General features: G+C 41.0%; 1 protein-coding gene across 5 annotated transcripts in view; it reads right to left on the bottom strand.

Moving 5' to 3' along the window:
* Positions 1 to 20,226, bottom strand: part of LOC126259333 (threonine--tRNA ligase 1, cytoplasmic) — a 177,152-nt gene that overhangs the window by 37,084 nt on the left and 119,842 nt on the right. For all 5 annotated transcript variants that reach the window (XM_049956036.1, XM_049956032.1, XM_049956035.1 and 2 more), the window contains 2 exons: positions 9,685 to 9,831; positions 1,597 to 1,791 (listed from right to left, as the gene is read on the bottom strand). In XM_049956036.1, coding sequence (XP_049811993.1) covers positions 1,597 to 1,791; positions 9,685 to 9,831 — 342 coding nt within the window. The remainder of the gene's footprint in view (positions 1 to 1,596; positions 1,792 to 9,684; positions 9,832 to 20,226) is intronic.

Below are 20,226 nucleotides of genomic sequence, written 5' to 3'. Positions count from 1 at the left end.
ACATATAGCCTGCGCCCGCGAGCTCGGCTCCAGTTCACCACCGGCAATGGAGGGTGAAGCTTTGACAATGCCAGCCATTCGTGCTGGCGAAACGTCAGAAAAATCATTAGATGAACGTCGGCCGAAGAACCCGAGACAGAAGCCAATAGGCAGTTTGTCAACAAGTGGCCACGAAAGCCTCAACAATTTTGTGGTTAGTAAAAGGTCTTCAAAGTTTACTGGTAGTTCCCTTGCTTGTCAGGGGGAGATAAAACAAAATTATTCATTGTAGACATGAAACCAGTGCTGAATTATATAGTTACAGTATTATTAAACACCATTATCTCCAACCAGCAGCACATTTAAACAAGAAATTTACAAATGTAGTATTGTGCTGGTAACAATTAAAAGTGAATTTGTAACTGTACTGAATCTTTCAAACTGGGCTCACCACTCACTGGTAGTTTACAGATACTACAATTCACAGGTCTTTTGATTTGCAAAAAATTATAGGAATAATAAGGACTAAGGTTTAATACCCAGTTGGCAAATTCTCTCCTCAGAATCTGGATGCATGTCAGAAGAAAAAAACATTGTGTGCACATTGAATGTTTGTAATTTATTCTGATACGTTTATGCATAATTGTTTATCATCAATTAGAATGTGATGTGTTGGCTTGTTTTTGTATGTTTCAAGTTTGCTGTGATTTACTTGAACATATTGGCATTGGCACAACCACTGTGTAAGTGCACATCTGTACTGCAGATGGATGGCTGTGCACTGCTATGCACCATTCAAACACCATAAGCTGATGCTGATATGATTGGCCATGGTTCGCAATAACAGACTTGAGAAACCACAAAACATCTTCCTGTTGGAAATATTAATAATATGGAGGAAGCTAATGAATAGCCATTTCTAAGGCATATAATCACAACTCTTGATACTGTGCAGATATATGGAATTTGTGAACTGACAATATATTGCCCAGTCAATACAGAAGACACAATGAACAAGAAATCCTTTGTATTAACTATTACATTTATTGAACATGTTTCCAATTTTAATCAAAATATTCACAAGATTTGGTTCTGGAAAATTATTCTGAATTTTGAAGTACTGTTGTTCATCTTACTAAGTCAATTTTTAATCTAGAACTAGTCTATAGCAGAAGAGAGAACTGAAGCACAATCTTTGTTACTAACCAATATAAAATATCTTTGCTGGTTTTTTCAATGAAGAGAGAGGTGGGGGGGAGATCAAATCTAAGATTCCTTGAGACATATTAACAATGCACTAGCATTAACTCACAGTAAACATCCATGAGAAACTTGAGTTATTTCATGGTAAAGAAATGATCCAAATAAAATAAACATTTTTCCATGGAAGGCCACACACAGTACATCACTGGGACGAAAAATGCTGTATCATATTTGAAGGAACCACCATGGCATTCGTTTAGATGAGCATTGTCCCTTATCAGAACTTTTTCACTTTCTGAATGAGGATTTATGGAATTTCTGAAACAGCTTGCAATGCTTATTGCTCCATTGAACTTGTGTACAAATGTTTGAATCATAATCTTTTACATTCCATGTACAAATAAGTAAACTTACTGCATAGTGGGCCCAATGGCCAGATGTCTGCCAAAGTTTGGAATTGTAAATATTTGGAGTCACAACTTCGTGGAATCCTCTTTTCCTGTACTCTTGCTTTATAAATTCAATAAGAGTGTTATATATGTGGGCTCCTTTTGGTAAGAAAAAGCAAGATCCTGCACTCAACTCATGGAAAAAGAACAATTCTTGTTCCTGAAAAAATGAAAGTAAGCCACAATTGCATAATTTGTGAAAAATTATGAAGTTAACATACACACGTTCAATAAATAAACAAATATTAAGAAACCTCTGATGCCTTATTAAATAGTATACGAAATCAGTAGTATGTGTAACTTAACCTTTTGTCATGACCTCCTTGAATGCGAATTCCCAGCTTGCCTGCTTTAGTGGTTCTTACTGGATATTTCTTGCATTTCATGCATGACTATAGACTCACAGTCACTTGATGTACTGACCTTGAATAATATTCTATTTCGTATTTACAAATTTTTACCTGCTGTCCTCTACATGGTTTTTTCTGGCAAAATTCTTTAATGATTTGTCCTACATTTCTGCCACATTCAACATGAATGCAAATCTTCATAACTCATCAACTAAGGGAAGTTATTTGCCTGATAATTCTTATTGTTGTAACAGAATAGAAGCAACAAAAATGTTTCAGGATGTATAAAACGGTAGGGTCACTTTGCACTTGTCTACTACAAGAAGGAAGGAGGGAAGACTAGGGTTTAACACCCTGTCCATAACCAGGTAATTAGAAGTGGTGCATTAAGCTCAGATTGGAGAAGGAAATTAACAATATCATAGAAAGTATCCTGGCATTTACTGTGAATGAGTTAGGAAAACCACAGAAAACCTAAATGCTGATGGCTGGATGGGGGATACAAACCACTCTCATCCTGAATACGAGAGTGTATAATGACTATGATGTGGGTGAGTGGATTGGAGAGAATAAAGGAAGGGGAGACTACTGTTGGTGGGATGACAGTTTGGTGGTTGGGTAGAGGAGACTGAGATCAGGAGTATTACAGCATTGCTAGTATAGCTCCTATTTACATAGCTTATAAAAGATGGTCCTGGGGGCAAAGAACCAGATGGCATGGGTTGTGAATCAGCCATTGAAATCTAGCATCTTGTGCTCAGTAGTATGTTCATCACTGGGTGATCAACTCTACTCTGTGCCAACGTTTGGTAGTAGACATTAATTTGGATCAACAGTTGGCTAGTGGTCATGCCCACAGAAAATGCTGTACAAAAACTGCAGCAGAGCTTGCATAAGACTAGGCTGCTTTTACAGGAGTTCCTGCCTCTGATAGGATAGGATAAGGCTGTAACAGGGTGGGAGTTCCTCATTTCCGTGCATGTTTATTAATAGTTGAAGCCTGGCAAAGGAACGGTTTAGTTGTTCCAGTCTGGGACGTTATTCGGTGATGAAGGGGGCGGTCCTATGCAGCTGATTCTTGGGGATGGTAGGAGAATTAGGGGAATGTGAGATATGGCATGGGAAATACATTTGTGGACTAGGTTTGAGGGACTGTGCCTGTCTGTGAAAACCTTAGTGAAACCTTCAGCATACTGTGCAAGGGAATTCTTGTCACTGCTGATGCACCGTCCATGATTATGAGACTATATGGAAGTGAGTTTTTGGTGTGAAAGGTATGAGAACTGTTGAAATGGAGGTTCTATTGATGGTTAGAAGGAGGCATCAGAGAGGTGAAGGTGGCACATTGGACTGAGGAGCATCAGGTGAGCTGTATGGGAGAGGTTTTGAAGTTGTGGAGGAATGAGAGTACAGTGTCTTGGAACTGGGTCCAGATCATGAAGATATCATCAATGAACCTGAACCAAACACGGGGTTTTAAAGTTTTGGGAGGCTAGGTAAGTTTCCTATAGACAGACTGATACAAGGAGGTATCATGTTGGTGTTCTTGGCTGTGCTGCAGGTTTGTTTGCATATTTTCTCCTCAAAGGAAAAGAATTTATGTATGAGGATGCAGCTGATAGAAATGAAGTGGTAGGTTTAGAGTCAGAAAGACACTGGGAGAGGTTGCGTTCGATAGCGGGAAGGCCTTGGGTGTGGTACATATTAATGCATAGGGAGGTGGACTCAATAACAATGCGTATAAATACAAGTGCTAATGGGGTGAGGATGGTTGAGAGTTGGTGAAGGAAGTTGTTCCTATCTTCAGTACGAGAGGTAACGCTATGGAAAATTGGTTGGAGGTGTTGAGCATCATGACCAGAGATTCTTTCAGTGGGTGCACAGTAACCAGAATTGCTGGGAAGAGCGTAGGTCACTGTGTGGGGGGATTGTTGGGGTGAGAAGGGAGATGGATTTAGGGGAAGGATTCTGATGTGGGCCTAAGGATTTGAGTAGCGATTGGAGGCTATGCTGGACATCTGGGATGGGATCACTGTGGCAGCACTTGTAGACCGAGGAGTCAGACAACTGGTACACACCTTGTGTCGGATAATCAATGTGCTTCATCACAACAGTGGTACAGCCTTTGTCTAAAGAAAGGATGATTAAATCAGGGTCTCTCCTGAGACTGTGGATGGCTGTTCTTTCTTCCACTGAAATGTTCATGTTATTGCGATGGGACATGGAGAAGGATAGTGCCATTCCAACTCACACTCCCAACCCACTACCTTACCTGCCCCATCCATCCACCCAGCACTTCCTGCTCCAGTCCTGTCACAGGCTTATCCAATCCCATCATAGGCTGGGCCACCTGTGAAAGCCACCATGTCTTGTCCCAACTCTACTGCAAACACTGCACAGCTTTTTATTGATATGACTACCAACCACCTGTCCACCAGGATGAATGGCCACTGCCAAACTGTTGCCAAGCACAAAGCTGACCACCTCATAGTACAACATGCAGCTGAAAACAACATGCTCAATTTCAATGATTGCTTCACAACCCGGACCATCTGGATCCTTCCCTCCACCATGAGCTTCTCTGAACTATGCAGAAGGGACTTATCCTTGCAGACACATCCTTCATTCCCCAGTATAGCACGAACAAACATGATTTATGGAACATAGCACTTTATAGAGCCAACGTAAGATACAACGAAGTACAGGTTGCACGTAACACTGAACACACACTCATTTGCGATCACTTTGGTGGCTCACCAGAGTGCTCCAAGGGGGCAACTCAGGTGGCCTCTATAAGGGGGGGGGGGGGGAGGACATTAGTGTTTAACGTCCCGTCGACAACGAGGTCATTAGAGACGGAGCGCAAGCTCGGGTGAGGGAAGGATGGGGAAGGAAATCGGCCGTGCCCTTTCAAAGGAACCATCCCGGCATTTGCCTGAAGCGATTTAGGGAAATCACGGAAAACCTAAATCAGGATGGCTGGAGACGGGATTGAACCGTCGTCCTCCCGAATGCGAGTCCAGTGTGCTAACCACTGCGCCACATCGCTCAGTTGGCCTCTATAAGTGGGTCTGTGAACTGTATAGCTGTGTGATCTCCAAAATCAAGCAGATCGTGAGTGAAGGTACACTAGATAGTATGGCAAAGTTGAAGTTGAGGAATTCCTGTAAGATAACCAGGAGGTGGTTAGGTGGGAGAGCGTGAGGGCCATGGTCAGATGGTGGTATGAACTGGGAAAGGAAAGGTTCAATGTTGGGATTAAGTTAGTTTTGGTTAGAGGTATTGGTAGCAAATATGTTTCCACTGTATGGATTAGGAGTGGGACAGTAAGATACACACACACACACACACACACACACACACACACACACACACACACACACACACAGGGTGGTCCATTGATACTGACCGGGCCAAATATCTCACAAAATAAGCACAAAACAAAAATATTACAGAAGAATGAAACCCATCTAGCTGGAAGGGGGAAACCAGATGGCACTATGGTTGGCCCGCTAGATGGCACTGCCATAGGTCAAACGGATATCAACTGCGTTTTTTGAAATAGGAATCCCTATTTTTTTAATTACATATTCATGTAGTACGTAAAGAAATATCAATGTTTTAGTTGGACCACTTTTTTCGCTTTGTGATAGATGGCACTTCAATAGTCACAAACGTATAAGTACGTGGTATCACGTAACATTCCAACAGTGCAGACGGTGTTTGCTTCGTGATACATTACCCGTGTTAAAATGGACTGTTTACCAATTGTGGAAAAGGTCGATATCATGTTGATGTATGGCTATTGTGATCAAAATGCCCAACGGGTGTGTGCTATGTATGCTGCTTGTTATCCTGGATGACATTATCCAAATGTCTGGACGGTTCGCTGGATAGTTACATTATTTAAGGAAACAGGAAGTGTTCAGCCACATGCGAAATGTCAACCACGACCTGCAACAAATGATGATGCCCAAGTAGGTGTTTTAGCTGCTGTTGCAACTAATCCACACATCAGTAGCAGACAAATTGCGCGAGAATCGGGAATCTCAAAAACGTCGGTATTGAGAATGCTACATCAACATCGATTGCACCCGTACCATATTTCTATGCACCAGGAATTGCATGGCGACGACTTTGAACGTCTTGTACAGTTCTGCCACTGGGCACACCAGAAATTACGGGACGATGACAGATTTTCTGCACGCGTTCTATTTAGCGACGAAGCTTCGTTCACCAACAGCGGTAATGTAAACCGGCATAATATGCACTATTGGGCAACGGAAAATCCATGATAGCTGCGACAAGTGGAACATCAGCGACCTTGGCAAGTTAATGTATGGTGCGACATTATGGGAGGAAGGCTAATTGGCCCCCATTTTATCAATGGCAATCTAAATAGTGCAATGTATGCCGATTTCCTATGTAATGTTCTACCGATGTTTCTACAAGAAGTTTCACTGCACGACAGAATGGCGATGTACTTCCAACACGATGGATGTCCGTCACATAGCTCGCTTGCGGGTGAAGCGGTATTGAATAGCGTATTTCATGACAGGTGGATTGGTCATCTAAGCACCATACCATGGCCCACATGTTCACCGGATCTGACGTCCCCGGATTTCTTTCTGTGGGGAAAGTTGAAGGATATTTGCTACCGCGATCCACCAACAACGCCTGACAACATGCGTCAGCGCATTGTCAATGCATGTGCGAACATTATGGAAGGCAAACTACTTGCTGTTGAGAGGAATGTCGTTACACATATTGCCAAATGCACTGAGGTTGACGGACATCATTTTGAGCATTTATTGCATTAATGTGGTTCAAATAAAATGGCTCTGGGCACTATGGAGCTTAACTTCTGAGGTCATCAGTCCCCTAGAACTTAGAACTACTTAAACCTAACTAACCTAAGGACATCACACACATCCATGCCCGAGGCAGGATTCGAACCTGCAACCGTAGCGGTCGCGCGGTTCCAGACTGTAGTGCCTAGAACCGCTCTGCCACACCGGCTGGCATTAATGTGGTATTTACAGGTAATCACGCTGTAACAGCATGCGTTCTAAGAAATGATAAGTTCACAAAGGTACATGTATCACATTGGAACAACTGAAATAAAATGTTCAAATGTACCTACGTTCTGTATTTTAATTTAAAAAACCTACCTGTTACCAACTGTTCGTCTAAAATTGTGAGCCATATACACTCCTGGAAATTGAAATAAGAACACCGTGAATTGACTGTCCCAGGAAGGGGAAACTTTATTGACACATTCCTGGGGTCAGATACATCACATGATCACACTGACAGAACCACAGGCACATAGACACAGGCAACAGAGCATGCACAATGTCGGCACTAGTACAGTGTATATCCACCTTTCGCAGCAATGCAGGCTGCTATTCTCCCATGGAGACGATCGTAGAGATGCTGGATGTAGTCCTGTGGAACGGCTTGCCATGCCATTTCCACCTGGCGCCTCAGTTGGACCAGCGTTCGTGCTGGACGTGCAGACCGCGTGAGACGACGCTTCATCCAGTCCCAAACATGCTCAATGGGGGACAGATCCGGAGATCTTGCTGGCCAGGGTAGTTGACTTACACCTTCTAGAGCACGTTGGGTGGCACGGGATACATGCGGACGTGCATTGTCCTGTTGGAACAGCAAGTTCCCTTGCCGGTCTAGGAATGGTAGAACGATGGGTTCGATGACGGTTTGGATGTACCGTGCACTATTCAGTGTCCCCTCGACGATCACCAGTGGTGTACGGCCAGTGTAGGAGATCGCTCCCCACACCATGATGCCGGGTGTTGGCCCTGTGTGCCTCGGTCGTATGCAGTCCTGCTTGTGGCGTTCACCTGCACGGCGCCAAACACGCATACGACCATCATTGGCACCAAGGCAGAAGCGACTCTCATCGCTGAAGACGACACGTCTCCATTCGTCCCTCCATTCACGCCTGTCGCGACACCACTGGAGGCGGGCTGCACGATGTTGGGGCGTGAGCGGAAGACGGCCTAACGGTGTGCGGGACCGTAGCCCAGCTTCATGGAGACGGTTGCGAATGGTCCTCGCCGATACCCCAGGAGCAACAGTGTCCCTAATTTGCTGGGAAGTGGCGGTGCGGTCCCCTACGGCACTGCGTAGGATCCTACGGTCTTGGCGTGCATCCGTGCGTCGCTGCGGTCCGGTCCCAGGTCGACGGGCACGTGCACCTTCCGCCGACCACTGGCGACAACATCGATGTACTGTGGAGACCTCACGCCCCACGTGTTGAGCAATTCGGCGGTACGTCCACCCGGCCTCCCGCATGCCCACTATACGCCCTCGCTCAAAGTCCGTCAACTGCACATACGGTTCACGTCCACGCTGTCGCGGCATGCTACCAGTGTTAAAGACTGCGATGGAGCTCCGTATGCCACGGCAAACTGGCTGACACTGACGGCGGCGGTGCACAAATGCTGCGCAGCTAGCGCCATTCGACGGCCAACACCGCGGTTCCTGGTGTGTCCGCTGTGCCGTGCGTGTGATCATTGCTTGTACAGCCCTCTCGCAGTGTCCGGAGCAAGTATGGTGGGTCTGACACACCGGTGTCAATGTGTTCTTTTTTCCATTTCCAGGAGTGTATTTGTGACTATTACAGCGCCATCTAACACTAAGCGAAAAAAGTGGTCCAACTAAAACATTCATATTTCTTTATGTACAACAGGAATATGTAATAAAAAAATGGGGGTTCCAAAAAACGCAGTTGATATCTGTTTGACACATAGCAGCACCATCTAGCGGGCCAACCATAGCGCCATCCGTTTTCCCCCTTCAAGCTAGACAAGTTTCGTTATTTGTAGTTTTTTTGTTTGATGTTTATTTTGTGAGATATTTGGCCCGGTCATGATCAATGGACCACCCTGTGTGTGTGTGTGTGTGTGTGTGTGTGTGTGTGTGTGTGTGTGTGTATTTTACACATGTGTTAACGAAGCATCCATAACACTCAAATAGAATCAAAAACTGCACATTAAAATAAAATACTGTTATGTTTTTACTGCCACAGTGTTAAAATGGTCCCTTTTTTAAGGTAACAATTACTTCTTGTACTGAAGAAGTGTTAAGTAGTGGACAGGCATTTGAATGCTGTGGCTGGGCTTCTGAATTAGTGATCTCCCCCAAATGGCAACATACACTTGTTAAAACTGTTTATTCAATAGCAAAGAGTAGAACAAAAAAATACATTATTAAAATTCCAATACTCTTTAATGTTGTGTGTTTCTTGTTTTTGAGGTGTTTCATTCATTCATTTTGTAGACAATAAACAATTCTTGTGTCAATTCTTGCACATACTGTACTTTCAAATTAAATTTTCTTTTACTGTTATCAGTTTAAACACTCTGTTACTGATAATGGTTTTAATTACATTGAGATGCTAAACTCAAAGTAGTTTAGGAAACAAGGGCATTGTCAATTTTCTTTAGTTTATATAATGTGCAATAAAAATGTCAAGCTGCATTTAAAAAACAAACAACTACAGACACTCATGTCACATATAATCCAAATAATGTTAGTAAATTTCTAATTTTAGTTTGATAAAATAATACTTCAAAACAATGCATATTACACAGTCTATTTTCACTGCAAGACTGAAGAAACAGCAATAAGCACAAACAAATGTTACTTAATGAAAATAAAAATATACAAACACATACTCTTCCAATTTTCCGATGGTCCCTCTTGGCAGCCTCCTCCTGGAGCTTCTCCCATTCTTTAAGTTGCTTTGAATCAGGGAAAGAGATTCCGTAGACTCGTTGCAGTGACTCAGCCTCGCAGTTACCTTCCCAATACGTTGCAGAGTTCTGCAATGCCAATGATAAATAGATTAATGAATGTAAAATTTCTGAAGTCAAGTCATATATATATCACACATTGTTAGTGTAGACTAAATAACTAAAATCTATGTATTATCTATTGGTTCCTGTTGCAGGTTCTTTGGCCAAAGTTTGTTTGATGATTTTCCTTATGTTTTGATAGCACTGTCAGAGGCGAACCCTTCTCTGCTGGTGGTGGACTAGAATCGAGCCCACGGCCAGAGATTATAAGTACCTGTCATCCCAATGTCTGAATACTTTTCCATTGTCATTCCCTAGCCACTGAAATCTGTAAACATGGAAACAGTTTCAGCAAGCAAGAAGAAATTCTCCAGGTAAACAGATCATGGATTACCATGCTGCAGTGAACATATATTGCTGATAGCAAGGGGAGAACCACAGCAGTAATGAACAGGCAAAAGCACTCAGACCTTGATGCGACAATCTCTGGCTGCGAACTTTTCTCTAGTCCACCACCAGCAATAGAGGGTGAACCTTTGACAATGCCAAGCCCCTCATGCTGGTGAAATGTCAGAAAAATCATTAAATAAACATCAGCTGAAGAACTTAAGACAGAAGCCAATAGGCTTCAACCATTTTATAACTAAAATCTATTACTAAATGATACCTTCTCTCACTGCAAAATATGATCCTTGTAATACTTTACATAAAAACTAAAAATCTAAACATGACATGCAGAGATTTCAACTACAAATGTACAGCCTCAGCTGCAAAAACAAGAAGTCATACTTAGGCTACATGTGTAGTCAAAATCATGTATTAAAATTTCATAATTACAGAACACACATGCAGGGACTGAGGAAAATGGAAGTATTGGAAAATAGTATAAAAATTTTCACAGAGAAGTGTTAATTTATCAGAATGCATGCCAAAGCCTTCACACTTGCCACTAGTGCTATTTTTGGATTGCTACATTATTTCAGGCAGCAGCTTACTGGAAAAGTATATTACTATTGATTTTTGACGACTTACTGACTCTCCCACGGCAACGATTATTATACATTGGGACATGAATATTTCACATGAACAGTAACACAAGAAATAATGGAAAACAAGTGATTTTATTGACATAATGTGATATCCCTCTTCATGAGGCTAGCTGCTGCAGCACCCGTATCAAGATTATTTTGAAGGAAAACAGTACCAGTTGCAAACATTATTGTTTAGTGACGTGTTTCATCTTTTTCGTGCTACTTGTTTACATGTTCAACATCTTCAAGGAGAGCTTCTGTAAAGTTTGGAAGGTAGGAGACGAGGTACTGGCAGATGTAAAGCTGTGAGTACCGGGCGTGAGTCGTGCTTCGGTAGCTCAGTTGGTAGAGCACTTGCCCGCGAAAGGCAAAGGTCCCGAGTTCGAGTCTCGGTCGGGCACACAGTTTTAATCTGCCAGGAAGTTTCATATCAGCGCACACTCCGCTGCAGAGTGAAAATCTCATTCTGGAAACATCCCCCAGGCTGTGGCTAAGCCATGTCTCCGCAATATCCTTTCTTTCAGGAGTGCTAGTTCTGCAAGGTTCGCAGGAGAGCTTCTGTAAAGTTTGGAAGGTAGGAGACGAGGTACTGGCAGATGTAAAGCTGTGAGTACCGGGCGTGAGTCGTGCTTCGGTAGCTCAGTTGGTAGAGCACCTGCCCGCGAAAGGCAAAGGTCCTGAGTTCGAGTCTCGGTCGGGCACACAGTTTTAATCTGCCAGGAAGTTTCATCTTCAACTGAGTTAATCAATTTCACTACACTCTGTTTAAATGAACCCACATTCTGTCACCACCACACCCGTATGTTGTGTGTATAGAAGATACATGCCCTGTATAGCACGATCTTGATGTATGCTGATTTCACAGCACAACAGCAAACAAAAACTGATGACGCCCTAAAAATGCGAAACATCACATTAAACAATAATTTTTTCAACCAAGCCTGTTTTTCTTCAAAATAATATGAATCGGTTATTTTTAACAAAAAGTCACAAAAATTGACATTTTCCCAGTTCCAGTGCAAAAATTCCATAAATTTTGGGGCGTCACTTTACTACTTGCAACTGATAGTTATTTAATGTTCAGATTCGTCCTTGACTTTTTCTTGTTGGACTCTGATGCCCCAGATGTGACATGCTATTTTTCCAATTATTCTGGCGTCCTAAACTTACAAGTATTTTATGGCAATAAATGAATAGTAATATGTTCTAATTTCAGCCTGCTTGACTATTTTTGAGTGTATACAATTTTTTTTCACACCTCAGCCAAGTAGTTCTGAACCTGCTACATATGTCAGCAAATATAAGACCACATGGTGTGAGGAGGACTATGCGAGAGGCGTTCAACGAATTCGAAAGTAAAATTCTATGTACTGACTTGGCAGAAAATCGTAAGAAATTTTGGTCTTATTTCAAAGCGGTAGGTGGATCAAAACAAAATGTCCAGACACTCTGTGACCAAAACCGTACTGAAACAGAAGATGCAAGACTAAAGGCCGAAATACTAAATGTCTTTTTCCAAAGCTGTTTCACAGAGGAAGACTGCACTGTAGTTTCTTCTCTACATTGTCGCACAGATGACAAAATGGTAGATATTGAAACAGATGACAGAGAGATAGAAAAACAGTTAAAATCACTCAAAAAAGGAAAGGCCGCTGGACCTGATGGGATACCAGTTCGATTTTACACAGAGTACGCAAAGGAACTTGCCCCCCTTCTTGCAGCGGTGTACCGTAGGTCTCTAGAAGAGTGTAGCGTTCCAAAAGATTGGAAAAGGGCTCAGATCATCCCTGTTTTCAAGATGGGACATCGAACAGATGTGCAGAACTATAGACCTATATCTCTAATGTCGATCAGTTGTAGAATTTTGGAACACATATTATGTTTGAGTATAACGATTTTTCTGGAGACTAGCAATCTACTCTGTAGGAATCAGCATGGTTTAAAAAAAACAACAACAACAACGATTGTGTGAAACCCAGCTCGCACTATTCGTCCACGAGACTCAGAGGGCCATAGACAAGGGTTCCCAGGAAGATGCCGTGTTTCTTGACTTCCGCAAGGCGTTTGATACAGTTTCCAACAGTCATTTAATGAACAAAGTAAGAGCATATGGACTATCAGACCAATTGTGAGATTGGATTGAAGAGTTCCTAGATAACAGAACGCAGCACGTCATTCTCAATGGAGAGAAGTCTTCCGAACTAAGAGAGATTTCAGGTGTGCTGCAGGGGAGTGTCGTAGGACCGTTGCTATTCACAGACCTTGTGGATAACATCAGAAATTCACTGAGGCTTTTTGCGGATGATGCTGTAGTATATCGAGAGATTGCAACAATGGAAAATTGTACTAAAATGCAGGAGGAACCGCAACGAATTGACGCATGGTGCAGGGAATGGCAACTGAATCTCAACGTAGACAAGTGTAATGTGCTGCGAATACATAGAAGGAAAGATCCTTTATCATTTAGCTACAATATAGCAGGTCAGCAACTGGAAGCAGTTAATTCCATAAATTATCTGGGAGTAGGCATTAGGAGTGATTTAAAATGGAATGACCATATAAAATTAATCGTCGGTAAAGCAGGTGCCAGACTGAGATTCACTGGAAAAACCCCAAGGAAATGTAGACCAAAAACAAAGGAAGTAGGTTACAGTACACTTGTTCGCCCACTGCTTGAATACTGCTCACTGGTGTGGGATCCGTACCAGATAGGGAATATAGAAGAGATAGAGAAGATCCAACGGAGAGCAGCGCACTTCGTTACGGGATCATTTAGTAATCGTGAAAGCATTACGGAGATGATAGATAAACTCCAGTGGATGACTCTGCAAGACAGACGCTCAGAAGCTTGGTACGGGATTTTGTTGAAGTTTCGAGAACAAACCTTCACCGAGGAGTCAGGCAGTATATTGTTCCCTCCTACGTATATCTCGCGAGGAGACCATAAGGGTAAAATCAGAGAGATTAGAGTCCACACAGAGGCATACCGACAATCTTTATTTCCATGAACTATATAAGACTGGAATAGAAGGGAGAACCGATAGAGGTACTCAAGGTACCCTCCGCCACACCCTGTCAGGTGGCTTGCGGAGTATAGATGTAGATGTAGATGTAGACTAGGGTGGTTGTGTTACTTCACCGCCAGTGATTAAAGGTCAATTAACACAGGACATAATGGAATGGAATGTAACATCAAAATATTCCACAATGCTCTTCAAATGGTAACATACACACAGACATTAAACTTAGAAGACAGACTATCAACTGAAGAAGGTGGAACTTCACCGAAGTTTATTGGGAAGAAAGTTTTGATTCTGATATCTGCCAGGATTTGGAGTTAATCTATTCTCATCAAGATGATATTATTAGCACTGGATTTTATGCTTCTTTGACTTCTTAATACATGCTTTATTCATTGCTTTGTTTTCTGTGACGTACCATAAAGGGCGTCATGTTTTTCCTTTGAGTACTCTCCAGCAAAAATAGTTTTCCATACCTACAGAAAGCAAGAATATGAATGTATAAAAGAAGTTTATATTTAGTTTTTCGATTCACCTGTGAAACAGTTCTGCTCTACTGATAAAGTTTCTTGGCATTATTCAGCAATTAGAAACATGATGGAATATATAAAGTATGAAAAAAAGAATATACAGGGTGGTCCACTGATCGTGACCGGGCCAAATATCTCACGAAATAAGGGTCAAATGAAAAAACTACAAAGAACGATACTTGTCTAGCTTGAAGGGGGAAACCAGATGGCGCTGCCATACGTCAAATGGATATCAACTGCGATCTTTTAAATAGGAACCCACATTTTTTATTACATATTCATGTAGTACATAAAGAAATATGAATGTTTTAGTTGGACCACTTTTTTCGCTTTGTGATAGATGGCGCTGTAATAGTCACAAACATATGACTCACAATTTTAGATGAACAGTTGGTAACAGGTAGGTTTTTAAAATTAAAATACAGAATGTAGGTACGTTTAAACATTTTATTTTGATTGTTCCAATGTGATACATGTACCTTTGTGAACTTATCATTTCTGAGACTGCATGCTGTTACAGCTTGATAACCTGTAAATACCACATTAATGCAATAAATGCTCAAAATGAAGTCCGTCAACCTCAATGCATTTGGCAGTAAGTAATGACATTCCTCTCAACAGCAAGTAGTTCGTCTTCCGTAATGTTCACACATGCATTGACAATGCGCTGACGCATGTTGTCAGGCTTTATCGGTGGATCACGATAGCAAATATCCTTCAACTTTCCCCACAGAAAGAAATCCGGGAACGTCAGATCCGGTGAACATGTGGGTCACGGTATGGTGCTTCAACGACCAATCCACTTGTCATGAAATATGCTATTCAGTACCGCTCCAAGCGCACGCGAGCTATGTGCCAGACATCCATCACGTTGGAAGTACATCGCCATTCTGTCATGCAGTGAAACATCTTGTAGAAACATCGGTAGAGCATTACGTAGGAAATCAGCATACATTGCACCATTTAGATTGCCATTGATAAAATGGGGGCCAATTATTCTTCCTCCCATAATGCCACACCATACATCAACTTGCCAAGGTCGCTGATGTTCCACTTGCCGCAGCTGTCGTGGATTTGCCGTTGCCCAATAGTGCATATTATGCCGGTTTACGTTACCGCTGTTGGTTAATGGTGCTTCGTCGCTAAATAGAACGCGTACAAAAAAATCTGTCATCGTCCCGCAATTTCTTGTGTGTCCAGTGCAGAACTGTACACAACGTTCAAAGTCGTCGCCATGCAATTCCTGGTGCATAGAAATATGGTACGGGTGCAATCGATGTTGATGTAGCATTCTCAACATCGAAATTTTTGAGATTCCCGATTCTCACGCAATTTGTCTGCTACTGATGAGCGGATTAGCCACAACAGCAGCTAAAACACCTACTTGGGCATCATCATTTGTTGCAGGTCGTGGTTGACGTTTCACATGTGGCTGAACACTTGCTGTTTACTTAAATAACGTAACTATCCGGCAAACGGTCCAGACACTTTGATGATGTCATCCAGAATACCGAGCAGCATACATAGCACAGCCCCGTTGGGCATTTTGATCACAATAGCCATACATCAACACAATATCAACCTATTCCTAAATTGGTAAACGGTCCATTTTAACACAGGTAATGTATCACGAAGCAAATACCGTCCGTACTGGCGGAATGTTACGTGATACCACGTAACTATACGTTTGTGACTATTGAAGCACCATCTATCACAAAGCGAAAAAAGTGGTCCAACTAAAACATTGCTATTTCTTTACGTACCACACGAATAGGCAATAAAAAATAGGGGTTCCTATTAAAAAAGAACGCAGTTGCTATCTGTTTGACCTATGGTAGCGCCATATAGCGGGCCAACCATAGTGCCATCTGGTTTCCCCCTTCAAGCTAGACGAGTTTCGTTGTTTGTAGTTTTTTCATTTGATGCTTATTTTGTGAGATATTTGGCCTGGTCACCATCAATGGACCACCCTGTATATTGCCTAATAAATACTGTTTGTTGTGTGTGTAGGTATGTATGTACTAACACAAATATGTTGAACAATGGAAAATCCAGGATGGAATAATGACCGTATTATAAAAGGGATTGACTGCTACCCACCATATAGAGGAGATAGTGAGTTTCAGACAGGCACAACAAAAAAACTGCTATACATTTGAGTTTTTGGCCAGAAGGCCTTCTTTTTTTTAAAGAGAGAGAGAGAGAGAGAGAGAGAGAGAGAGAGAACACACACACTTTCATACAAGCACAATTCAGATATGCGTTGGTCACAATCGAGCCTCAGTGGCCAGAGATGGTGGTCGTGTGTGTGTGTGTGTGTGTGTGTGTGTGTGTGTGTGTGTGTGGTCAAAAGCTCAAATGTACAACAGTGTTTTTGTTGTGCATGTCTGCAACTCAATGTCTCCTCTACATGGTGAACATCAATCTATCCTTTTCATAATACTGTAACAAATAAATGCTGATATTTTGAAATGGTTGTATGATACTTTCTCATTCTTTCAGTTACCCAACAGTGTAGAATTTACCACATTATCTTTTATCAAGAATATCCATTAAGAATTTCGATTTTGATAATAATTAACACTACCAGCTCTGCTAGTTCCTTCATGGTGAGACTATTTGCAGAACATTTGGTAAGACTGTTAGTCCCTTACACATTCTCTTTCACCCACTCAATACTGAACTAAGTGACATGACATCACATTTGCATTCCATCTACTGGGAATACATCAAGTGCAAAAACACAAATAAATATATCAACCCTTCGAAATGAATTATTGAAGATCACTTAGGCCATGATAGCTGCAGGAAAATAAGCTAAATCTGGTCGTAAATGATTATTTTTTGAAAGCACTTTCAAAGTTGAACACCACAATAATTGACTTAAGAGATAACTTTCCTGGACAGAAGAAAGAGAAAACATTTGTATTTGCAGTTTTTGAAAGAGAGAGAAATTGACTGGTGCTTCATCTTCAGGTAATTGATATGCTGAAACACTTGGCTTCCCATAGCCACTTATGTCGCAGAATATTTTGAAGAAGGGCGAATACAAGAAAATATTTGTGTAGGAACAAACTTTTGCACAGTGGTAGAAGAGAGTACTATGAAAAATGTACTAAAAATCCTGAGGGGTGAGATGTGAGTGTATGGGTGGTGGTGATGAGGGGTTAGAGACAGCTTTTTAAATTTTTTTCTGGAATAAATAAAAAAACTGTGGCTTCTAGTAAAAATTCTTCCCCGTATGAGAATAGACTTCATCAAATAACCTACAAAAAAAAGGTGCTATTCATTTTTTCTCTAGGACTAATAATTTCTGCATTGCAGGAGACTGCAAAATGATTAAAAATAGTATTTTAACGGTATCAAATTAAGGTTTACTGTTAAATGAAGGCATTTAAGAACGAATATTAAATATGCATACCAAAGCTAAGTCTAATATGAGGGGCAATCAAATGGAAACCAAACGCCCACCATGCCAGGACCACTGAATGATTCCAAACATTTTTCACAAATTGAAGAAAGGCATGCATGGATGTTGGTGTCAGTTGGATGAGCAAGTGCAAGAGTGGGTGCGGTTGTGGATCTGTCACCAGTCGACCGCATTCCACAAAACAGGAATTGGTCATATCATCTCATCTCCCAGTGGAGTAAATGTCTTAATGTGTGTGATGATTACTTCTGTATGGAATCATCCCATGCTCCTGTTGTAGCGGGTCTCAGTTTTCATTTGACTGTCCCTTATATTAAGATGTAAATTGTGTTCTGGATACATGAAGGACTTGCATAACTCACTTAAAAACTACACCAGGATGATTACATGAAATTGGGGGAAAAAAGAAAAGAAAAAAAATCTCTGAAAATTCTATGAGTGAGAAGTAAGATGATGTCAAGAAGCTCCTGATAAGCTCCTAACTCCTCACAGTAATTAGTTTTCCATCCTCTCAGCAGAGCTATATCCCAGCCATAGGTAATAGCTCAACCATGGTTTTAAACATTGATAATTTATGTGGAATACTATTAATATAATTAGCACACTATGAAATATGAAGAATTTTAAAATTTCTGATTTATAAAACTCAACAACATTTAATTTCAATGCTAGGTTCCCTGAGATTTTATGAAAGACCTAAAATTCCCTGTGGTTCCTCCAATTTTCCCGGGTAAAATATAATTCCCTGATAATTCCAGATTTTCCAGAAGAAGCGTCACTCTGAATATATAAACTGAAAATAACTACAATATACAAGCACGAGCTATGTGAATATATGGCCTCTCTGTGAATTGAAAAGCAAGCTGTGCTTATGGTGGGGGAAGCAGCCTCTCCCAGAAAAACACTACAACTGCCGAACGGGACAACTAACAGTGCACAATAGTGTGCAGAGATTTAAGCAGATTCTGTCCATAAGCACTCCTTGCAATAGTATTATTAGTAACTCACATCTGTATTTCATGTATTGTTAATTCACTCTGTGGAAAATAAGAACCACCAGAACAAGTCTGTGCATTGCATTTATAAGATGAGCTGCAGAAGGGAAGGGTCAGTATAACAACGTTAAACACCCTGTAGTTGTGTCTCGTGATGTAGTGGGACAGAAAGAGGGGGTGGGTGATATTCGCCTGCTCTCTCTGCTGATGGTTTGTGACAATATGGAGGAAGGAAAACAACATTATATTCCTCAGAAATTCTCTCTTTGGGACGTACATGTCATCAATGAATAATAAGTACAATTTGCCTTCCTGCTACATCTAAAGGCCTTAAACATCTCTTAAAGGTTTCTCAAGTTATTTTGGCACTGCTGTTGTACTCTTAAGTTTCCATCATCATTTACACACAAAAGTGTCCTCATACTTTCTTTACTTTTTTTTCCCCCCTGTTTAGCCTTTTTCCGTTAATGCAGAAAATTATATTACTGACACAATTTCTCGAGTTACACTTTTGAAATATATAACAACATTTTTTTAAACTATCCAACCAGCCGTTCAATGCAGTAATATTTTTAACAATAATTTTCAGGTCAATTGCACATGCATTCTCTTGCAGTATGTTTCTGCTTGTAGGAATGGTGCCACTGCTCATTCCTCGAAAATACTTTAGAATATTTTCCACATAGTTTAAACTACACATATGAATGTTCTTTTTCGATACACAGCAATCATTAGCTTTGGCATTTAAGAATGCTTCCTAATTTTTGAGTATACCTCACATGTCGACGGTACTAAATCGTATTTCTTAATCATGTTGAAGAGTTTAATGTTACGATTGTCCCCAGCATCACAGATGATTGTCAGCTTTTGCTAATCTGTAAGCTTTTTACATTTGCAGGCCATAATTCCACAAAAGTAAAATTGATAACTTCAACGCTTCAACAAACAAACATTTTTCAAGTTTCATAGACTTGTGACAGTGACATCAGATCACATAACCTGAGTCATGTATTAGGGATGGAAACTGATTTCAGATTTGTTCAATACACTTTTGGTATCACTAAAAGTGAGGTCGACTGATTATGATCTATCACATGACACAAAGTACGACGTGTGCGAAATTTAAACAAACTGAAATCTCATTTGGACTTGTTAGGAATTGTGTATCTGGATTTTAATTTGCAGAATGTTTCATATTTATTTGTTAAAACTGGAATTTTTCTAAAAGTGAGGTTCATTAAAAGTGGAGAGGAATAACACTGTTCTTGTGCGAGATTCACTAGGACCGATACAAATATCCTTTAAAAAGGGGACTTCCTTAAAAGTAGGTTCATTAATTCAGGGTTTTACTGTATATATAAGAAATCTTATAAAGACTGAGAGACAATATTATCTTCATTATTTTACAAACCTGTA

Source organism: Schistocerca nitens, chromosome 5 (assembly GCF_023898315.1).
Source record: "Schistocerca nitens isolate TAMUIC-IGC-003100 chromosome 5, iqSchNite1.1, whole genome shotgun sequence".
NCBI lineage: Eukaryota > Metazoa > Arthropoda > Insecta > Orthoptera > Acrididae > Schistocerca > Schistocerca nitens.
The sequence above is the reverse complement of the archived record's forward strand: the minus strand, read 5'-3'. Positions and strand labels throughout refer to the sequence as shown.